Consider the following 17,206-nt stretch of genomic DNA (forward strand, 5'->3'; position numbering starts at 1 on the left):
AAAGCCCCATATACTACCCACCACTGTGACCTGTATGCTCTTGTTGGCTGGCCCTCGCTACATATTCGTCGCCAAACCCACTGGCTCCAGGTCATCTATAAGTCTTTGCTTGATAAAGCCCCGCCTCACTGGTCACCATAGCAACACCCACCTGTAGCACGCGCTCTAGCAGGTATATCTCACTGGTGACCCCCCAAAGCCAACACCTCTTTGGCCGCCTTTCCTTCCAGTTCTCTGCTGCCAATGACTGGAACGAACTGCAAAAATCACTGAAGTTGGAGACTCATATCTCCCTCACTAACTTTAAGCATCAGCTGTCAGAGCAGCTTACTGATCACTGTACCTGTACACAGCCCATCTGTAAATAGCCCACCCAACTACCTCATCCCCATATTGTTATTTTATGTTGTTGCTCTTTTGCCCCCCAGTATCTCTACTTGCACATCTATCACTCCAGTGTTTAAATGCTAAATTGTAATTTTTTCGCCACCATGGCCTATTTATTGCCTTACCTCCCTAATCTTACCACATTTGCACTCACTGTATATAGACTTATTTTTCTACTGTATTATTGACTGTATGTTTGTTTATTCCATGTGTAACTCTGTGTTGTTGTTTGTGTCGAACTGCTTTGCTTTATCTTGACCAGGTCACAGTTGTAAATGAGAACTTGTTCTCAACTGGCCTACCTGGTTAAATAAAGGTGAAATAAAAACTAAAATAAAAAGTTAAACTGTACATAAAACTTCTATTCTTATTTTCCCTAAGTAACAGCTATATATTGCATGTATGTGCAGGACTCAATTTATTGCGACTTTTTCCAGCTGTAAATTAACCATATTTTCTATATTACTTTGTTGATATGAACTATGCACCAGCATCTCCAACACGACTATCTAGTGTTCATAGGCAGTAAAGTCATTTGACCACTTTCACGTTTTAACACTTGTAACGTTGCGCAAAAGACGACCACCAGAGCGCGCACTAGTACTAGGCTACAATATTACCGGGGCGCGGGAAGGGTGTACCGTGAACTATACCGGAGATGCATTAAGGGAAGTTTGCGCTCCTTTATCCCCTGTCAATGTTTCTAAACTCGCACGCACACACACAGACACACGGGAAGCAGAATTTCCACATTCCGTTTGGAGTTGTACAGTACTGGGAGGGACACACCTTCACTGGAGAGCCCCAGGAGAGAGGAGGGAGGGATTAGTTAGTTAGTTAGCTTGACGTGATAAGGAGGGCTTGGCTTCTGTGTCTGCTGTTGTAAGCGTTTTACACTTGGATACATACAGTACGGGCTGTGGAGGACAGGTTGACAGCCATGGTCGTTGGCTGTGTCTGGACATGTAGTGAAGACCAGGCAACAGGTTGCAGCCATGGTCGTTAAAGGTAAGACAAATAATACACTCATTTACATACATATGTGTTTATTAGAAATGGGGAATAGCAGAAAGTAAATTGTGATAGTTAATGAACGTGTTATTATGGTTTGTAATATTATATTCAGCGCTGAATTATCTTTGTGTTTACAGTACCTGCTGCATCTGTAAGTAATTAGTTTGTTTTGGTTTATTGTCATATATATATTTTTTTATAAGTAACATCTAACTTCAGTTATTGTGAAGTACTCGTAACCATTTGGTAAAGCAGGAGATGATGCCCTTGTAACTAAAGTGTTTAATTTATGTCTCTCTAACTTTCAGTCCAGTGGATGTAATGGAGTATAAATCTAGTCTAGTTAGGGGTTCTAAATTGGTCAAACCTTATTGTTGGTACAAAAATGCTAATTCCCGTGAGATGTTATGGCCTAGGAGGGTGCAACCTTGCATGATGGTAAATGGCCAAAGGCCACACCCTCTCACATGCAATCCCCAATGCCAATTGGCCAGATGGTGGCGCTATAACAAGCGGTTGAACATGTACAATTTGAAAGCTCACGCCCCTCACACTATTTGACCTAGAGTCGTGAAGTTTTATACATCGGTCTCTCGCCTCTCAAGGAAGAAATTTGCCTCAGAAACCATAATGTCCGCTTTGATGTATTTCCCGCCATTTTGAGAAAAACACTTTAAACGGTACTTCCCTGGCACCGAATGACCAATCGGCACGAAACCTGATACATGGCATGTATTTTTTTACCTTTATTAAACTAGGCAAGTCAGTTAAGAACAAATTCTTATTTTCAATGACGGCCTACTGGGGAACAATGGGTTAACTGCCTTGTTCAGGGGCAGAACGACAGATTTTTACCTTGTCAGCTCGGGGGATTCGATCTAACACCCTTACTAGTCCAACGCTCTAACCACTAGACTACCTGCTCTAACCACTAGGCTACCTGTCTCTAACCACTAGGCTACCTGCTCTAACCACTAGGCTACCTGCTCTAACCACTAGGCTACCTGCTCTAACCACTAGGCTACCTGCCTCTAACCACTAGGCTACCTGCTCTAACCACTAGGCTACCTGCTCTAACCACTAGGCTACCTGCTCTAACCACTAGGCTACCTGCTCTAACCACTAGGCTACCTGCTCTAACCACTAGGCTACCTGCCTCTAACCACTAGGCTACCTGCCTCTAACCACTAGGCTACCTGCCTCTAACCACTAGGCTACCTGCCTCTAACCACTAGGCTACCTGCCGCCCCGTATTGACCAAGGTCTCTCAATGCTAAATTGTGCAGGCTAATATTTTAAACAACATGGCCGCTACTGACCAATAAACAATCATGTGGGCGTGGTCTGGCACATAAATGCAATTGAATCAGACACCAGTATTCATATCGTAACAGAACATGTTCCAGACACTGTCAAGACTTAACATATGGGAGCACATTCAGATCGACCACACGGGGGGGGGCGCTATAATGGACACATGTTTATATTTACATTTACATTTAAGTCATTTAGCTGATGCTCTTATCCAGAGCGACTTACAAATTGGAAAGTTCATACATATTCATCCTGGTCCCCCCGTGGTGAATGAACCCACAATCCTGGCGTTGCAAGCGCCATGCTCTACCAACTGAGCCACACGGGACTATATCTCTTAATCTGTTTGATTCAGAGTGATATAAATTTGCCACACATGCTCAGGGATATGAGTCTAGCTAACCTGTAAAGTACGGTTCACTTATTCCACATGGTGGCGCTGTTGAAACGATTCATGCAAGCTCATTGCGGCCATATTGTTTGAGCTCGAGTCCTGGAAAATGTTGAATTTAAAGACATGGGTACATAGATGATATATACTACATTTTCCAATCTGTCCAGTGTTCCTGGAGAAGAAGATGTTGAAAGTAGTTTCAACATCATTGAAAATGGTTCAAAATACCTCAAAAGTATTCTGCAAGATTTGTTCGATGTTGAGTTCTGATATTTGGCAAGCGTGGTAAACAGTACAGCAGTAGCTCATCCTCGGGCAATGTGTCCAATATGTCCTGATGTTGGCACAGTGGGTACACAGCTGAACCCCGGCAACAGGGTTTACACCATACTGTAACACCATATTGTTAGACCATACTGTAACACCATCGAAAGATAAATCCATTTTTTGTGCAAAAAGGGTTTAGAAGAAAAAGTCCAGAGAATTCCAGAATATAATAACGCCGTTATCTTGGAGGAAACTTCCAAATAGAACGAGAGAGCGAGAGAGAGAGGGAGAGGGGAGGCTGTGAGAGAGAGAGAGAGAGAGGTAGAGGGAGAGGGAGGCTGTGAGAGAGAGAGAGAGAGAGAGAGAGAGGTAGAGGGAGGCTGTGAGAGAGAGAGAGAGAGAGAGAGAGGGAGAGGGAGGCTGTGAGAGAGAGAGAGAGGTAGAGGGAGAGGGAGGCTGTGAGAGAGAGAGAGAGAGAGAGAGGTAGAGGGAGGCTGTGAGAGAGAGAGGTAGAGAGAGAGAGGGAGAGGGAGGCTGTGAGAGAGAGAGAGAGAGAGAGGGGGGGGGTAGAGGGAGGCTGTGAGAGAGAGGGAGAGGGAGGCTGTGAGAGAGAGGGAGAGAGAGGGGGGTAGAGGGAGGCTGTGAGAGAGAGAGAGAGAGAGGGAGAGGGAGGCTGAGAGAGAGAGAGAGAGGAGAGAGAGGGAGAGAGGAGGGGGGGGGTAGAGGGAGGCTGTGAGAGAGAACCTGGAGAAAAGTCCCCTCAGCCAACTGGTTCTGGGGCTCTGTTTACAAACACAAACAGACTCCAAAGAGCCTCAGAACAGAAACACAATTAAACCCAACCAAATTATAAGAAAGCAAAAAGAGAACTATTTAACACAGGAAAGAATCAACCAAAAAACAGAGCAAACTAGAATTTTATTTGGCCCTAAACAGAGAGTCCACAGTGGCAGAATACCTGACCACTGTGACTGACCTAAACTTAAGATACAGACTCAGTGAGCACAGCCTTGCTATTGAGAAAGGCCGCTATAGACAGACCTGGCTCTCGAGAGAAGACAGGATATGTGCACACTGCCCACAAAATGAGGTGGGAACTGAGCTGCACTTCCTAACCTCCCGCCCAATGTATGACCATATTAGAGACACATATTTCCCTCAGATTACACAGACCCACAAAGAATTTGAAAACAAATCACACATTGATAAACTCCCATATCTACTGGGTGAAATACCACAGTGTACCGTCACAGCAGCAAGATGGATGAGCTGTTGCCACAAGAAAAGGTCAACCAGTGAGACAACAACACTGTAAATAAAACCTGTATTCAACTGATTTCTTCTCTTCCCCTACTAGTCATACTACAACTATTTACACATTGATAAAATGTACATAGCTGATAATATACTATCTGAAGCGTCGTTATCCTCCATGATGTCATGTTTACTGGACATTTGATGTTGTTTTGTGTTTCTTCTCACTTTTGTTTCTTGTTTATTTCACTTGCTTTGGCAATGTAAACATATGTTTCCCATGCTAATAATGCCCCTTGAATTTAATTGAGAGACAGAGGGAGAGAGAGACAGAGAGAGAGAGAAAAAGAGAGAAAAAGAGAGAGGGAGAGAGAGAGAGAGAGAAAAAGAGAGAGAGAAGGAGAGAGAGAGAGAAAAAGAGAGAGAGAAGGAGAGAGAGAGAGGGAAGGAGAGAGAGAGAGAGAGAGAGACAGACAGACAGAGAGACAGGATACACTGTATATATATAATATGACATTTGTAATGTCTTTCTTGTTTTGAAACTTCTGTATGTGTAATGTTTACTGTTAATTTGTATTGTTTATTTCACTTTTGTGTATTATCTACCTCACTTGCTTTGGCAATGTTAACACATGTTTCCCATGCCAATAAAGCCCCTTGAATTGAGAGAGAGAGAGAGACAGAGAGAGACAGAGAGAGACAGAGAGAGAGAGAGAGAGAGAGAGAGAGAGAGAGAGAGAGAGAGAGAGAGAGAAAAAGGGAGAGAGAAGGAGAGAGAGAGAGGGAAGGAGAGAGAGAGAGAGAGAGAGAGAGAGAGAGAGAGAGACAGACAGAGAGACAGGATGTAGCAGCTCACATTGTTCTAGAATGAGATCACCACAGAGTTCTCAGAATAAACCTTCCTCCTCTGTCTCAGTGAACACACACACACACACACACTTGAAACATTTTTCGTTAGGGCAAATCAAATCTGACATTTTTAAGTGAAAATTATAAACTTTAGAACCCTTTTAAAACGTTCTTGTCATATAATCAAACACCACAGCTTTCCTGTCATATAATCAAACACCACAGCTTTACTGTTATATAATCTAGGATCACAGTTTTCCTGTTATATAATCTAGGACCACAGCTTTCCTGTCATATAATCTAGGATCACAGCTTTCCTGTTATATAATCTAGGACCCCAGCTTTCCTGTCATATAATCTAGGATCACAGCTTTCCTGTTATATAATCTAGGACCACAGCTTTCCTGTCATATAATCTAGGACCACAGCTTTTCTGTTATATAATCTAGGACCCCAGCTTTCCTGTCATATAATCTAGGATCACAGCTTTCCTGTTATATAATCTAGGACCACAGCTTTCCTGTCATATAATCTAGGACCACAGCTTTCCTGTTATATAATCTAGGACCACAGCTTTCCTGTTATATAATCTAGGATCACAGCTTTTCTGTTATATAATCTAGGATCACAGCTTTTCTGTTATATAATCTAGAACCACAGTTTTCCTGTTATATAATCTAGGACCACAGTTTTCCTGTTATATAATCTAGGACCACAGTTTTCCTGTTATATAATCTAGGACCACAGCTTTACTGTCATAATCTAGGACCACAGTTTTCCTGTCATATAATCTAGGACCACAGCTTTCTTGTTATATAATCTAGGACCACAGTTTTCCTGTTATATAATCTAGGACTACAGTTTTCCTGTTATATAATCTAGGACCACAGCTTTCCTGTCATATAATCTAGGACCACAGTTTTCCTGTCATATAATCTAGGACCACAGTTTTCCTGTCATATAATCTAGGACCACAGTTTTCCTGTCATATAATCTAGGACCACAGCTTTCCTGTCATATAATCTAGGACCCCAGCTTTCCTGTTATATAATCTAGGACCCCAGCTTTCCTGTCATATAATCTAGGACCACAGTTTTCCTGTCATATAATCTAGGACCACAGCTTTCCTGTCATATAATCTAGGACCCCAGCTTTCCTGTCATATAATCTAGGACCCCAGTTTTCCTGTTATATAATCTAGGACCCCAGTTTTCCTGTCATATAATCTAGGACCACAGCTTTCCTGTTATATAATCTAGGACCCCAGCTTTCCTGTCATATAATCTAGGACCACAGCTTTCCTGTCATATAATCTAGGACCACAGTTTTCCTGTCATATAATCTAGAACCACAGTTTTCCTGTCATATAATCTAGAACCACAGTTTTCCTGTCGTATAATCTAGGACCACAGCTTTCCTGTCATATAATCTAGGACCACAGCTTTCCTGTCATATAATCTAGGACCCCAGCTTTCCTGTCATAATCTAGGACCACAGCTTTCCTGTCATATAATCTAATCACAGAACAGATAATGAAATAGTATCAATCACTCCAACCTTTAGACTCTGTAGCCATTAGTAACCAGAGTCTCCAAAGCAGCATTCCCAAGTGTTACCCTATTCCTTATGTAGTGTACTACTTTGGACCAGGGCCCTTTGGGATGTAACCAGGACAGTGGCTAGATAGAATTTGTATTTATGGTCCTGGCAACTGGACCTTTTTTGGAACACCATTCGTTTTTGTCTTACTGAGATTCTTCTATATAGATTCTGACACAAGTCTGATAGAATCTGTGCAGAAGATCTAGGTGCTGCTGTAGGCCCTCCTTGGTTGGTGACAGACGCACCCGATCATCAGCAAACAACAGACATTTGATTCCCGAGTCCAGTAGGGTGAGGCTTGGTGCTGCAGACTGTTCTAGTGCCATCGCCAATTTGTTGATATATATGTTGAAGAGGGTGGGGCTCAAGCTGCATCCCTGTCTCACCCCACGGCCCTGAGGAAAGAAATGTGTGTGTTTATTGCCAATTTTAACTGCACACTTGTTGTTTGTGTAAATGGATTTTATAATGTCGTATGTTTTCCCCCTACCCCTACACCACTTTCCATCAATGTGTATAGCAGACCCTCATGCCAAATTGAGTCAAAGGCTTTTTTGAAATCAACGAAGCATGACAAGACTTTCTCTCTTTCTCTAGATGCTAGGAGTGTTGGTGCATGCTGGGAACTGTATGAGTGAGTGGTGTCTGGAGTTAGATCGCCTGTGTTTTCTTTTTGTTTCCTTTTCTTTGTGGTTTTCCTCGTTCTGCTGTTTAAGTGTTTATTTCAGTGGTAGAATTAGGTATATTGTATTTCTTGTTGGAATTTCCCTGATTTTGGTGAGGATGGCGACCCACATGGGGACGCCATCCCTGTCACTTCAGCACGGCTTCAGGTGTGTCACTAGGGAGGAGTTTCTGGTCACCGTAGGAGAGAAGGTGGGCTATGAAAATGTTGCTTATGTGTCGCGGATGAATAAAGCGGTGGTGGTTTTTCTAAAAGAAGAGCGTCTTGTTGATCGTATGGTTGAGCACGGTGTACTTCTTAAAGACATGTTTATTCAAGTTACGCAGCTTTTTTCTCCGTCAACAAGGGTTACTGTCACGTTCTGACCATAGTTCTTTTGTGTTTTCTTTGTTTTAGTGTTGGTCAGGACGTGAGCTGGGTGGGCATTCTATGTTGTGTGTCTAGTTTGTCCGTTTCTATGTATGGCCTGATATGGTTCTCAATCAGAGGCAGGTGTTTGTCATTGTCTCTGATTGGGAACCATATTTAGGTAGCTTGTTTTGTGTTGGGGTTTGTGGGTGGTTGTCTTCTGTCTTTGTGTTCATTGCACCAGATAGGACTGTTTCGGTTTTGCCACATTTGTTATTTTGTATTGTGTTCATGTTCAGTTGTTTATTATTAAAACATGGACACTAGCTACGCTGCGTCTTGGTCCAATCCCTGCTACACCTCCTCTTCAGACGAAGAGGAGGAAGGCTGCCGTTACAGTTACGATTTTGAATGTACCGCCTTTTATTCCCAGTGAGCTATTGGAGCGCGAGTTATTGCGGTTTGGGAAGTTTGTAAGTTCAATTAAAATTGGTCCGTTGGGTTGCAAACACCCGGCTCTGAAACAGGTTATGTCGTTTCGGCGACAGGTGTTTATGTTTTTGGACTCACCGGTGCAGACTTTGGAGTTATCGTTTAAAGTCAAGTATGACAACAGACTGTATATGGCTTATGCTAGTACGGGTAGTCAACGGTGTTTTGAGTGTGGTGATGTTGGCCATTAGCGACATGCTTGCCCGAAAAGGGAGAAGGCGGAGGGTGGAACGCAGGTGGTCCTCGTAACGCCTGGGCCCACAGATGTCGGGAGAGGTGGGCCGACAGTGGTAGAGCGGCCACAAGCACCTGTTGCTGAGGAACACGTTGTCCGTGTTGAGGGTATTGAGTTGCAACTTGTACCAGAGGGGAACATAGTGTCTGTTATGCAGCAGAAACATATTGTTGTAGGAGGTAATGATGGATCTGGGGAGCCATTTCCCCAGACTGGTGAGGAGATGCCCAGTACGAGTAATGGGGTACAGGAAGGGGTTCAGGTGGGGCTAGTCTCCCAGGCAGTGGAGGAGATGCCCGGTACACGTGATGGGGTACAGGAGGGGGTTCAGGTGGGGCTAGTCTCCCAGGCAGTGGAGGAGATGCCCAGTACGAGTGATGGGGTACAGGAGGGGGTTCAGGTGGGGCTAGTCTCCCAGGCAGTGGAGGAGATGCCCGGTACACGTGATGGGGTACAGGAGGGGGTTCAGGTGGGGCTAGTCTCCCAGGCAGTGGAGGAGATGCCCAGTACGAGTGATGGGGTACAGGAGGGGGTTCAGGTGGGGCTAGTCTCCCAGGCAGTGGAGGAGATGCCCGGTACACGTGATGGGGTGCAAGTGGGGAGTGTTGAGAGGGATGTGACAGAGGGGAGTCAGGGGTCTGTGGCCTCAGTTGAGGAGGATCAGGAGAAGGATATCGACATGTCTGCTGAGATGATAGCAGCTGGCGACGACTCAATTTACAATCTAGATGAGGTACATGGGTTCCTGGAGCAGACTTCTGGGAAATCTGTCAAATTGGCAGATTTTTTGGGATGTTGATAAGTTTGTGATGTTAGCTGTGATGTTACAGAAGACGGTGGGGTTGGACCAGTTGAGTGAGAAGAAGCGGTTTCGCTTGAGGAAATGTGTTACTACTGTTGCAGCAGCAAAAGGTGGTGGGAAACGTGGTCAGGTTAAGAGAAAATTAAAACAATGATGATGATCATGCCTCACAGGGTGTTTTTTTCTCTTTGTCTGGTTTCTCTGTGGTTTCTTCTGCTTCTCCTTTCTCTTTTCTATATGGAGGTACTAAGGGGAGGTTCTCTCAATATTAATGGGGGAAGGGACAGGAATAAGAGGGCTTGTGTATTAGAAGTAATATAACAGAAAAGGCTTAATGTAGTTTTTCTACAGGAGACACATAGTGATGAGGCTAATGAGGTTGACTGCAGTATGTGGTGGGAGGGGCAGCATATACTCAGTCATGGTACTACTTTCAGTGCTGGGGTGGCCATCTTGTTTTCCTCAGGCTTAGGGGTGACTGTGGTATCTACAACAGAGATTGTCAAGGGTCGGGTTTTATTGGTCAAGGTGGATGTTATGTTTTTATTTGTTTGTTTTTGAATGTTTCTGCTCCTAATGAGGGTACAGAGCGTATTGCTGTATTTGATCAAATAAAGCAACCCTTAAGACAGTGTGACCAAGAGGGGTGTATGGTTTTAGGGGGGGGACTGGAACTGTACAGTGTGTTTTTACTGTTGATCACACCGCTGAAGAACCTCATCGGCGGTCAGCTACTTGTCTGTCTGGTCTATTAACTGAGTTTGAGCTCTCTGATGTGTGGAGAGTAAGAAATGCAAAAGTTAGGCAGTAGACATGGCTAAAAGTTAATGATATTGGTATTTTAATGTTCAGTTATTACATGACTCCATGTTTTGTGAAAAGTTTTCGTTGTTTTGGAAAAAATGTAGGGTTATTAAAATGTAATTTTGAGTCCTTGAGACAATAGTGAGAGGTTGGGAAGGCCCAAATATGAATGTTTTGTCAACAGTATACTGCTCCGTCTAGTGTTGAAGATAAAGAGACTATCAGGGCCCTTGAACAGGACATCAAATCTATTGAATTGAAGCTGCTCACTCAGAATGACCCCGCACTAGTCATGAACTTAGAGAACTGAGGTCGTTTTCTACATGAAATAGTGAAGGGTGTCTAGATTAGGTCTGGCTTTGCTACCCTCAAGGATATGGATGCTCCTAGCGCTTGTTTTCTAACCACTAGGACAGTGGACATTACAACGTAAACAGATGGTCTGCCTTCGTCTCCCTGATGGGAAGGTGACCACGGATGATGGTGAAATGCGTCAACACGCCGTGGATTTTTACTCTGCCCTCTATAAGGCGGAGGATTGTGATCCTCTGAACAGTTGTTACATGGACTTTCTCAATTGGGCCCTGAGCAGAGAGCTGCTTTGGACTCTGACATTACTCTGCAGGAGCTGTCCACAGCAGTTATGCAGCTCTCATCAGGCCGAGCCCCTGGCATCGATGGTTTACCATCTGAGTTCTGTAGCACTTTTGGGGGTGATTTTTATGAAGTGGTGTGTGAATCCTTTCATGAGGGTTCTCTTCCTGTATCCTGTCAACGTGCGGTGCTTTCATTGTTGCCATAAAAAAGGGTGATTTGGCTCTTTAAAAAAAACTGTTGACCTGTTACATTGCTGTGTGCAGAATATACAATTATATCTAAGTGTCTCTCAAACAGGTTGAAAGAATATCTGGGGCTGTTGGTCCACAAGGACCAGTCCTACTTACATTTGTAAACTTTCTGATGTGAATGTGGGTTTGCTTTCTTTGGATCAGGAGAAGGCTTTTGACCGTGTGGACCACCAGTACTTGTTCAAAACAATGAACGCCTTGGGGTTTGGGGATGTGTTTTTGTCTTGGATGAGTTTACTGTATGCTGGGGCTTCATGTATGGTGAAGGTGGGGGGTGGTTTGAGCTGCCCCATCCCAGTCCATAGGAGCACTAGGCAGGGATGCCCAATTTCAGAACAGTTATGTTGTCTAGAAATGTTTTAAGAGCGAGGCTTACTGGTTTCTCTGTGCCAGGGGTTATGAAGGGTCCCATGATAGCACTGTCTGCGTATGCAGTTGACGTGACAGTTTTTATTACAGGAGGTGAGGATGTTAAGGTTCTCTCAAAACGCTCTAAAGGTGTATGAGGGGGCCTCAGCTAGAGTCAATTGGGGAAAGAGTGAATCGCTGTGGGCAGGTCAGCTTCAGACGGGGTCCGCTCCACGGTTACCAGGGGTAACTTCGATGTCTTTCAGAAAAAGAACTGGGAGGGTGTAGTGGAGAAAGTGTGTGCCAGATTGTCTAGGTGGAAATGGGTGCTACCCCAGTTGTCTTATAGGGGAAGGGTGCTGGTAGCCGGTAACCTAGCCGCCTCTACCCTGTGGCACAGACTGATTTTACAGCCACCTGATACAAGAGCTTCAGAAGACCCTTGTCAATTTCTTCTGGTCTGGACAACATTGGATTAAAGCTGCAGCCCTGTACCTGCCACTGCACGAGGGTGGGCAAGGCCTGGTGGACATCTCTTCTAGGATCATGGCTTTCAGGCTTCAAGCAGCCCAAAGAATGTTGTACAGTAACGGCTCTAGCTGGGTGGATACAGCATACACAGTGATGAGGAGAGCGGGCTGTTTGGTCTTAGACAATAACATGTTCCTCTTAAAGCTAGAGGGGGGTGATTTCTCTGGCCTGACTCCATTCTGTGAGGCTGTTATGCAGGTTTGGAGAGTTTTCAATATGTCCCATAAGGCCGGCACGCCACCAAGGATGTGGCTTTTGGAAGAGCCTCTTTTTTACAACACTGCCATCCAGTCCCGTGCTCTGGGTTCAGCCAGCCTACGTTCATGCCTGTTAGGTGTGGGGTGTACTAAGATGGGTCATGTCATGTGGAGTAGGAGCAGGTCGTTAGAGGAGCTGGGAGAAAGAGCGGGAATCTGATCATCTTGCCTACTGAGGAAGGTCGTAGTTGAGGTCTGCAATTCCTTGCCAGTACTTCATCTGCAGTATGTGACCGATACTTCCAACTCTGATCGGAGGACGGAGGGTCTGGATGATGTGTTCCCTGTGTTGAATGTTAGTGTTGTGGTGGGGCTTTAGAGGAGGACGTGGGGATGCTGCTTTCCTTCCATACCCCGGAGCTGGGGGAGTTCAAGGAGTTCAAGGAGCTGGGGGAGTTCAAGGCAGTGGGAAAGTAAAAAAAGAAAATAAAAGGAACAAGTAATTTAACAACAGCAGTAAAATAACAATGTGGAGGCTATATACAGGGTGTTACGGTACAGAGTCAATGTGGAGGCTATATTCAGGGTGTTACAATACAGAGTCAATGTGGAGGCTATATACAGGGTGTTACGGTACAGAGTCAATGTGGAGGCTATATTCAGGGTGTTACGATACAGAGTCAATGTGGAGGCTATATTCAGGGTGTTACGATACAGAGTCAATGTGGAGGCTATATACAGGGTGTTACGGTACAGAGTCAATGTGGAGGCTATATACAGGGTGTTACGGTACAGAGTCAATGTGGAGGCTATATTCAGGGTGTTACAGTACAGAGTCAATGTGGAGGCTATATACAGGGTGTTACGGTACAGAGTCAATGTGGAGGCTATATACAGGGTATTACGGTACAGAGTCAATGTGGAGGCTATATACAGGTTTAGTCAAAGGGGTGTAGTTCTCTTACTTAACTTTTAGAAATTTGGAAGACATGAAAGAACAGTATTCGTGGACAGGGGTCTGTGGACGTGGTGGGAATGCTGGAGGGGATGTTGGCAGAGAGACTGAGGGTTGAGTTTACCTATTACCAACTGGTTAAGAACATTGGGCTGTTTATGAGTATGTTTTTTAAAACTCTCTCTCTCTCTCTCTCGCTCTCTCTCTCCTCTCTCCTCTCTCCTCTCTCCTCTCCTCTCTCTCCTCTCTCCTCTCTCTAGAGATGTTCTCTCAGTGGGCTCTACTGTTGTTGTGTACTCTGCCTGTGATGACCGTCCACTCAGAGAGATGTCAGTGTCCAGGAGCCACTGTTTTGTGCCAGTTCCCACCTTTCCTACCCGCTGAGGCCTGCTGTCTGAACTACTCCGGTTCCACGTTCGGCAATGTTCCCTGGGCCAGGCTCACCAACGGGACCAGACTACAGGTCCTGGACCTGTCTCACTGTAACATCACTCAGATCGACCTGGAGGATACAGAGACCACACTCTCTCCTCTCCAGGAGGTCTACCTGGGTCACAACAGATTGAACACCATCCCAGGGAACTTCCTGTCAGATCTACCCAGCCTGAAGGTGCTGGAGCTGGGCATGAACCAGCTGAGGGAGGTGCCTGAGGATTTCCTCCAGGGATCTGATGGCCTCCAGGAGCTGGATCTCAGGGGGAACTTCCTCCGCTCCCTCCCCACCTCTGTCCTCTCCCTGCCGGGCCTGGCGAGGCTGGAGCTGGGGGACAACCCCTGGGACTGCTCCTGTTCTCTGGTGGAGGGGCTGGAGGCCGGTGGGGCTAGCGGGGGTGGCCAGGGAAACAACAACACCAGCCTGCAAGGCATCGTGGGTAACATCACATGTGCATCTCCTCTGAGCCTGGCGGGGTGGCTCGTGTGGTCGGTGGCACCGGGAGACGTCTGCCGCTCTCCAGGTCTCACCGCACTTTTCATCGTCCTGCCCCTCCTCATCCTCATCGGTCTGGTCCTCTGCTGGTGCTGCGGTAGGAAGAGGAAGAGGAAGGAGGCGCCCGCGTTCGGCTCTTCTAAGAAGAAGGCCTCTCACTCATCCAACGGCCACCGACACCACCGCCGCTCCAAGCCCCCAGCGGGAGGAGGAGGAGCGGGCAACGTCCCCGTTGTGGGGGACAGCAGCAGGGAGGGCATTTTAAACAACCAGCTCCTCCTACGACCCTCCTCCACCCTCCTGGGCTCCACCAGGGACATCTATGAGGAGGTGGAGATAAAGCTAGGTGGCTCTGTGGAGTCTCTTCCCTCTCCCTCTCCTGGGTCGTCCTCCACTGTGGGGATCTCGGCCTGGCCGGCGTCCCAGACAGAGAGCTCCGAGATGGGCATGTGCAGACAGGCAGAGCTGGACACGGTGAGTGTGACGGAGGTGATGAAGGACTCGGCAGACAGGGAGAAGGCTTATATGACCCAGTCCACTGAATACTACAGTCTGGTGCCTGGGATGGACCTGGACGACTCAGATCACGACTCTGATCACGGCTAGGATCACGCAGCGTACGAGAGCGTCAACCTGTCGTGAAAACGGACATAGGTTCACTAGAGAAAGTGTATGTGTTGATATAATACCAAATCAACCCCCTAGCTCACCACCCCCTTGGTATGTTACACCTTGACTGAGACATCTGGTCAGGAAAAAGAGAGAATGGTATGTTACACCTTGACTGAGACATCTGGTCAGAACACTGAATAAGCAGTGAGAATGGAAAACTATTGTCTCTTTGACTGAAGAATCACAATTATCTCACAGGAAGTGATGTCACATTGAGCTCTTCAGGAAGGGCTGACATCATCACTCTGAGCTCCACTTCCTGTGGGACCAGAGAGCAGCTCAGTCCACCGTGTGAACAGGACAGGGAGAGGAGAGAACAGGACAGGGAGAGGAGAGAACAGGACAGGGAGAGGAGAGGACAGGGAGAGGAGAGGAGAGAACAGGACAGGGAGAGGACAGGACGAGAGGACAGAACAGGACAGGGAGTGGACAGGGAGAGGAGAGGACAGAACAGGACAGGGAGAGGACAGGACAGGGAGAGGACAGGGAGAGGACAGGACGGGGAGAGAACAGGACAGGGAGAGGAGAGAACAGGACAGGGAGAGGAGAGGACAGGGAGAGGAGAGGAGAGAACAGGACAGGGAGAGGACAGGACGAGAGGACAGAACAGGACAGGGAGAGGAGAGGACAGGGAGAGGAGAGGACAGGACAGGGAGAGGAGAGGACAGGGAGAGGAGAGGAGAGAACAGGACAGGGAGAGGAGAGGAGAGAACAGGACAGGGAGAGGAGAGGAGAGGAGAGAACAGGACAGGGAGAGGAGAGGAGAGGAGAGAACAGGACAGGGAGAGGAGAGGACAGGGAGAGGAGAGGAGAGAACAGGACAGGGAGAGGAGAGGAGAGAACAGGACAGGGAGAGGAGAGGAGAGAACAGGACAGGGAGAGGAGAGGAGAGAACAGGACAGGGAGAGGAGAGGACAGGACAGGGAGAGGAGAGGACAGGGAGAGGAGAGGAGAGAACAGGGAGAGGAGAGGAGAGAACAGGGAGAGGAGAGGACAGGACAGGGAGAGGAGAGGACAGGGAGAGGAGAGGAGAGAACAGGACAGGGAGAGGAGAGAACAGGACAGGGAGAGGAGAGGAGAGAACAGGGAGAGGAGAGGACAGGGAGAGGAGAGGACAGGACAGGGAGCGAACAGGACAGGGAGAGGAGAGAACAGGACAGGGAGAGGAGAGGACAGGGAGAGGAGAGGACAGGGAGAGGAGAGGAGAGAACAGGACAGGGAGAGGAGAGAACAGGACAGGGAGAGGAGAGGAGAGAACAGGGAGAGGAGAGGACAGGGAGAGGAGAGGACAGGACAGGGAGCGAACAGGACAGGGAGAGGACAGGGAGAGGAGAGAACAGGACAGGGAGAGGAGAGGACAGGGAGAGGAGAGAACAGGACAGGGAGCGAACAGGACAGGGAGAGGACAGGACAGGGAGAGAATAGCAGACACCAGAACAGAACAGGACAGGGAGAGAATAGCAGACACCACAACAGAACAGAACAGAACAGGGGGAGCTCCACTGGGGGAACCCTGGGACTGTAATAATTCCCTGCATCCTAAGAGACAGCAGGATTGTGTGTTAGCGACAGCAGGATTGTGTGTTAGCGTTCGCCGTCTGTCTGTTACGATCCACCGGTTGAACTGGACAGGCAGCTTCACTATTCCTCCGCTGACATCGTCAAGGGCTGGATCTCCGTTTCTCCTCTTAACATGTCCGTAAAGGAAAGAGTTATGTTCCTTTTATATTCAACTCTGGGGCTGTAATATTCCCTGCACTGAAACACACACGAGAGTCGGCACAATGGTCTGTGTGTTTGGTAAACAGGGATGTACTGGAACTGAGTGATGCCATCTGCATAGCTACAACGTTAGCATACCTGCATGAATGTACTTTTAGAGAAGAACGCTTCAGTCAGTGTAGTTATTATACAGGAGGGTTACTATGCATCAGTCAGTGTAGTTATTATACAGGAGAGTTACTATGCATCAGTCAGTGTAGTTATTATACAGGAGGGTTACTATACAGGAGAGTTACTATGTATCAGTCAGTGTAGTTATTATACAGGAGAGTTACTATGCATTAGTCAGTGTAGTTATTATACAGGAGAGTTATTATACAGGAGAGTTACTATGTATCAGTCAGTGTAGTTATTATACAGGAGAGTTACTATGCATTAGTCAGTGTAGTTATTATACAGGAGAGTTACTATGCATTAGTCAGTGTAGTTATTATACAGGAGAGTTATTATACAGGAGAGTTACTATGCATTAGTCAGTGTAGTTATTATACAGGAGAG

General features: G+C 46.6%; 1 protein-coding gene across 1 annotated transcript; it reads left to right on the forward strand.

Annotated features, from left to right (window-relative positions):
• Positions 1-1,253: 1,253 nt before the first annotated feature.
• Positions 1,254-15,218, forward strand: LOC139550062 (leucine-rich repeat, immunoglobulin-like domain and transmembrane domain-containing protein 1). Its single transcript, XM_071360659.1, has 2 exons — positions 1,254-1,395; positions 13,587-15,218. Exons 1-2 carry the CDS (start codon positions 1,383-1,385, stop codon positions 14,858-14,860), a joined length of 1,287 nt encoding a protein of 428 aa, XP_071216760.1. The 5' UTR covers positions 1,254-1,382; the 3' UTR covers positions 14,861-15,218.
• The last annotated feature ends 1,988 nt before the right edge of the window (positions 15,219-17,206 follow it).

Source organism: Salvelinus alpinus, chromosome 23 (genome assembly GCF_045679555.1).
Source record: "Salvelinus alpinus chromosome 23, SLU_Salpinus.1, whole genome shotgun sequence".
Classification (NCBI taxonomy): Eukaryota; Metazoa; Chordata; class Actinopteri; order Salmoniformes; family Salmonidae; genus Salvelinus; species Salvelinus alpinus.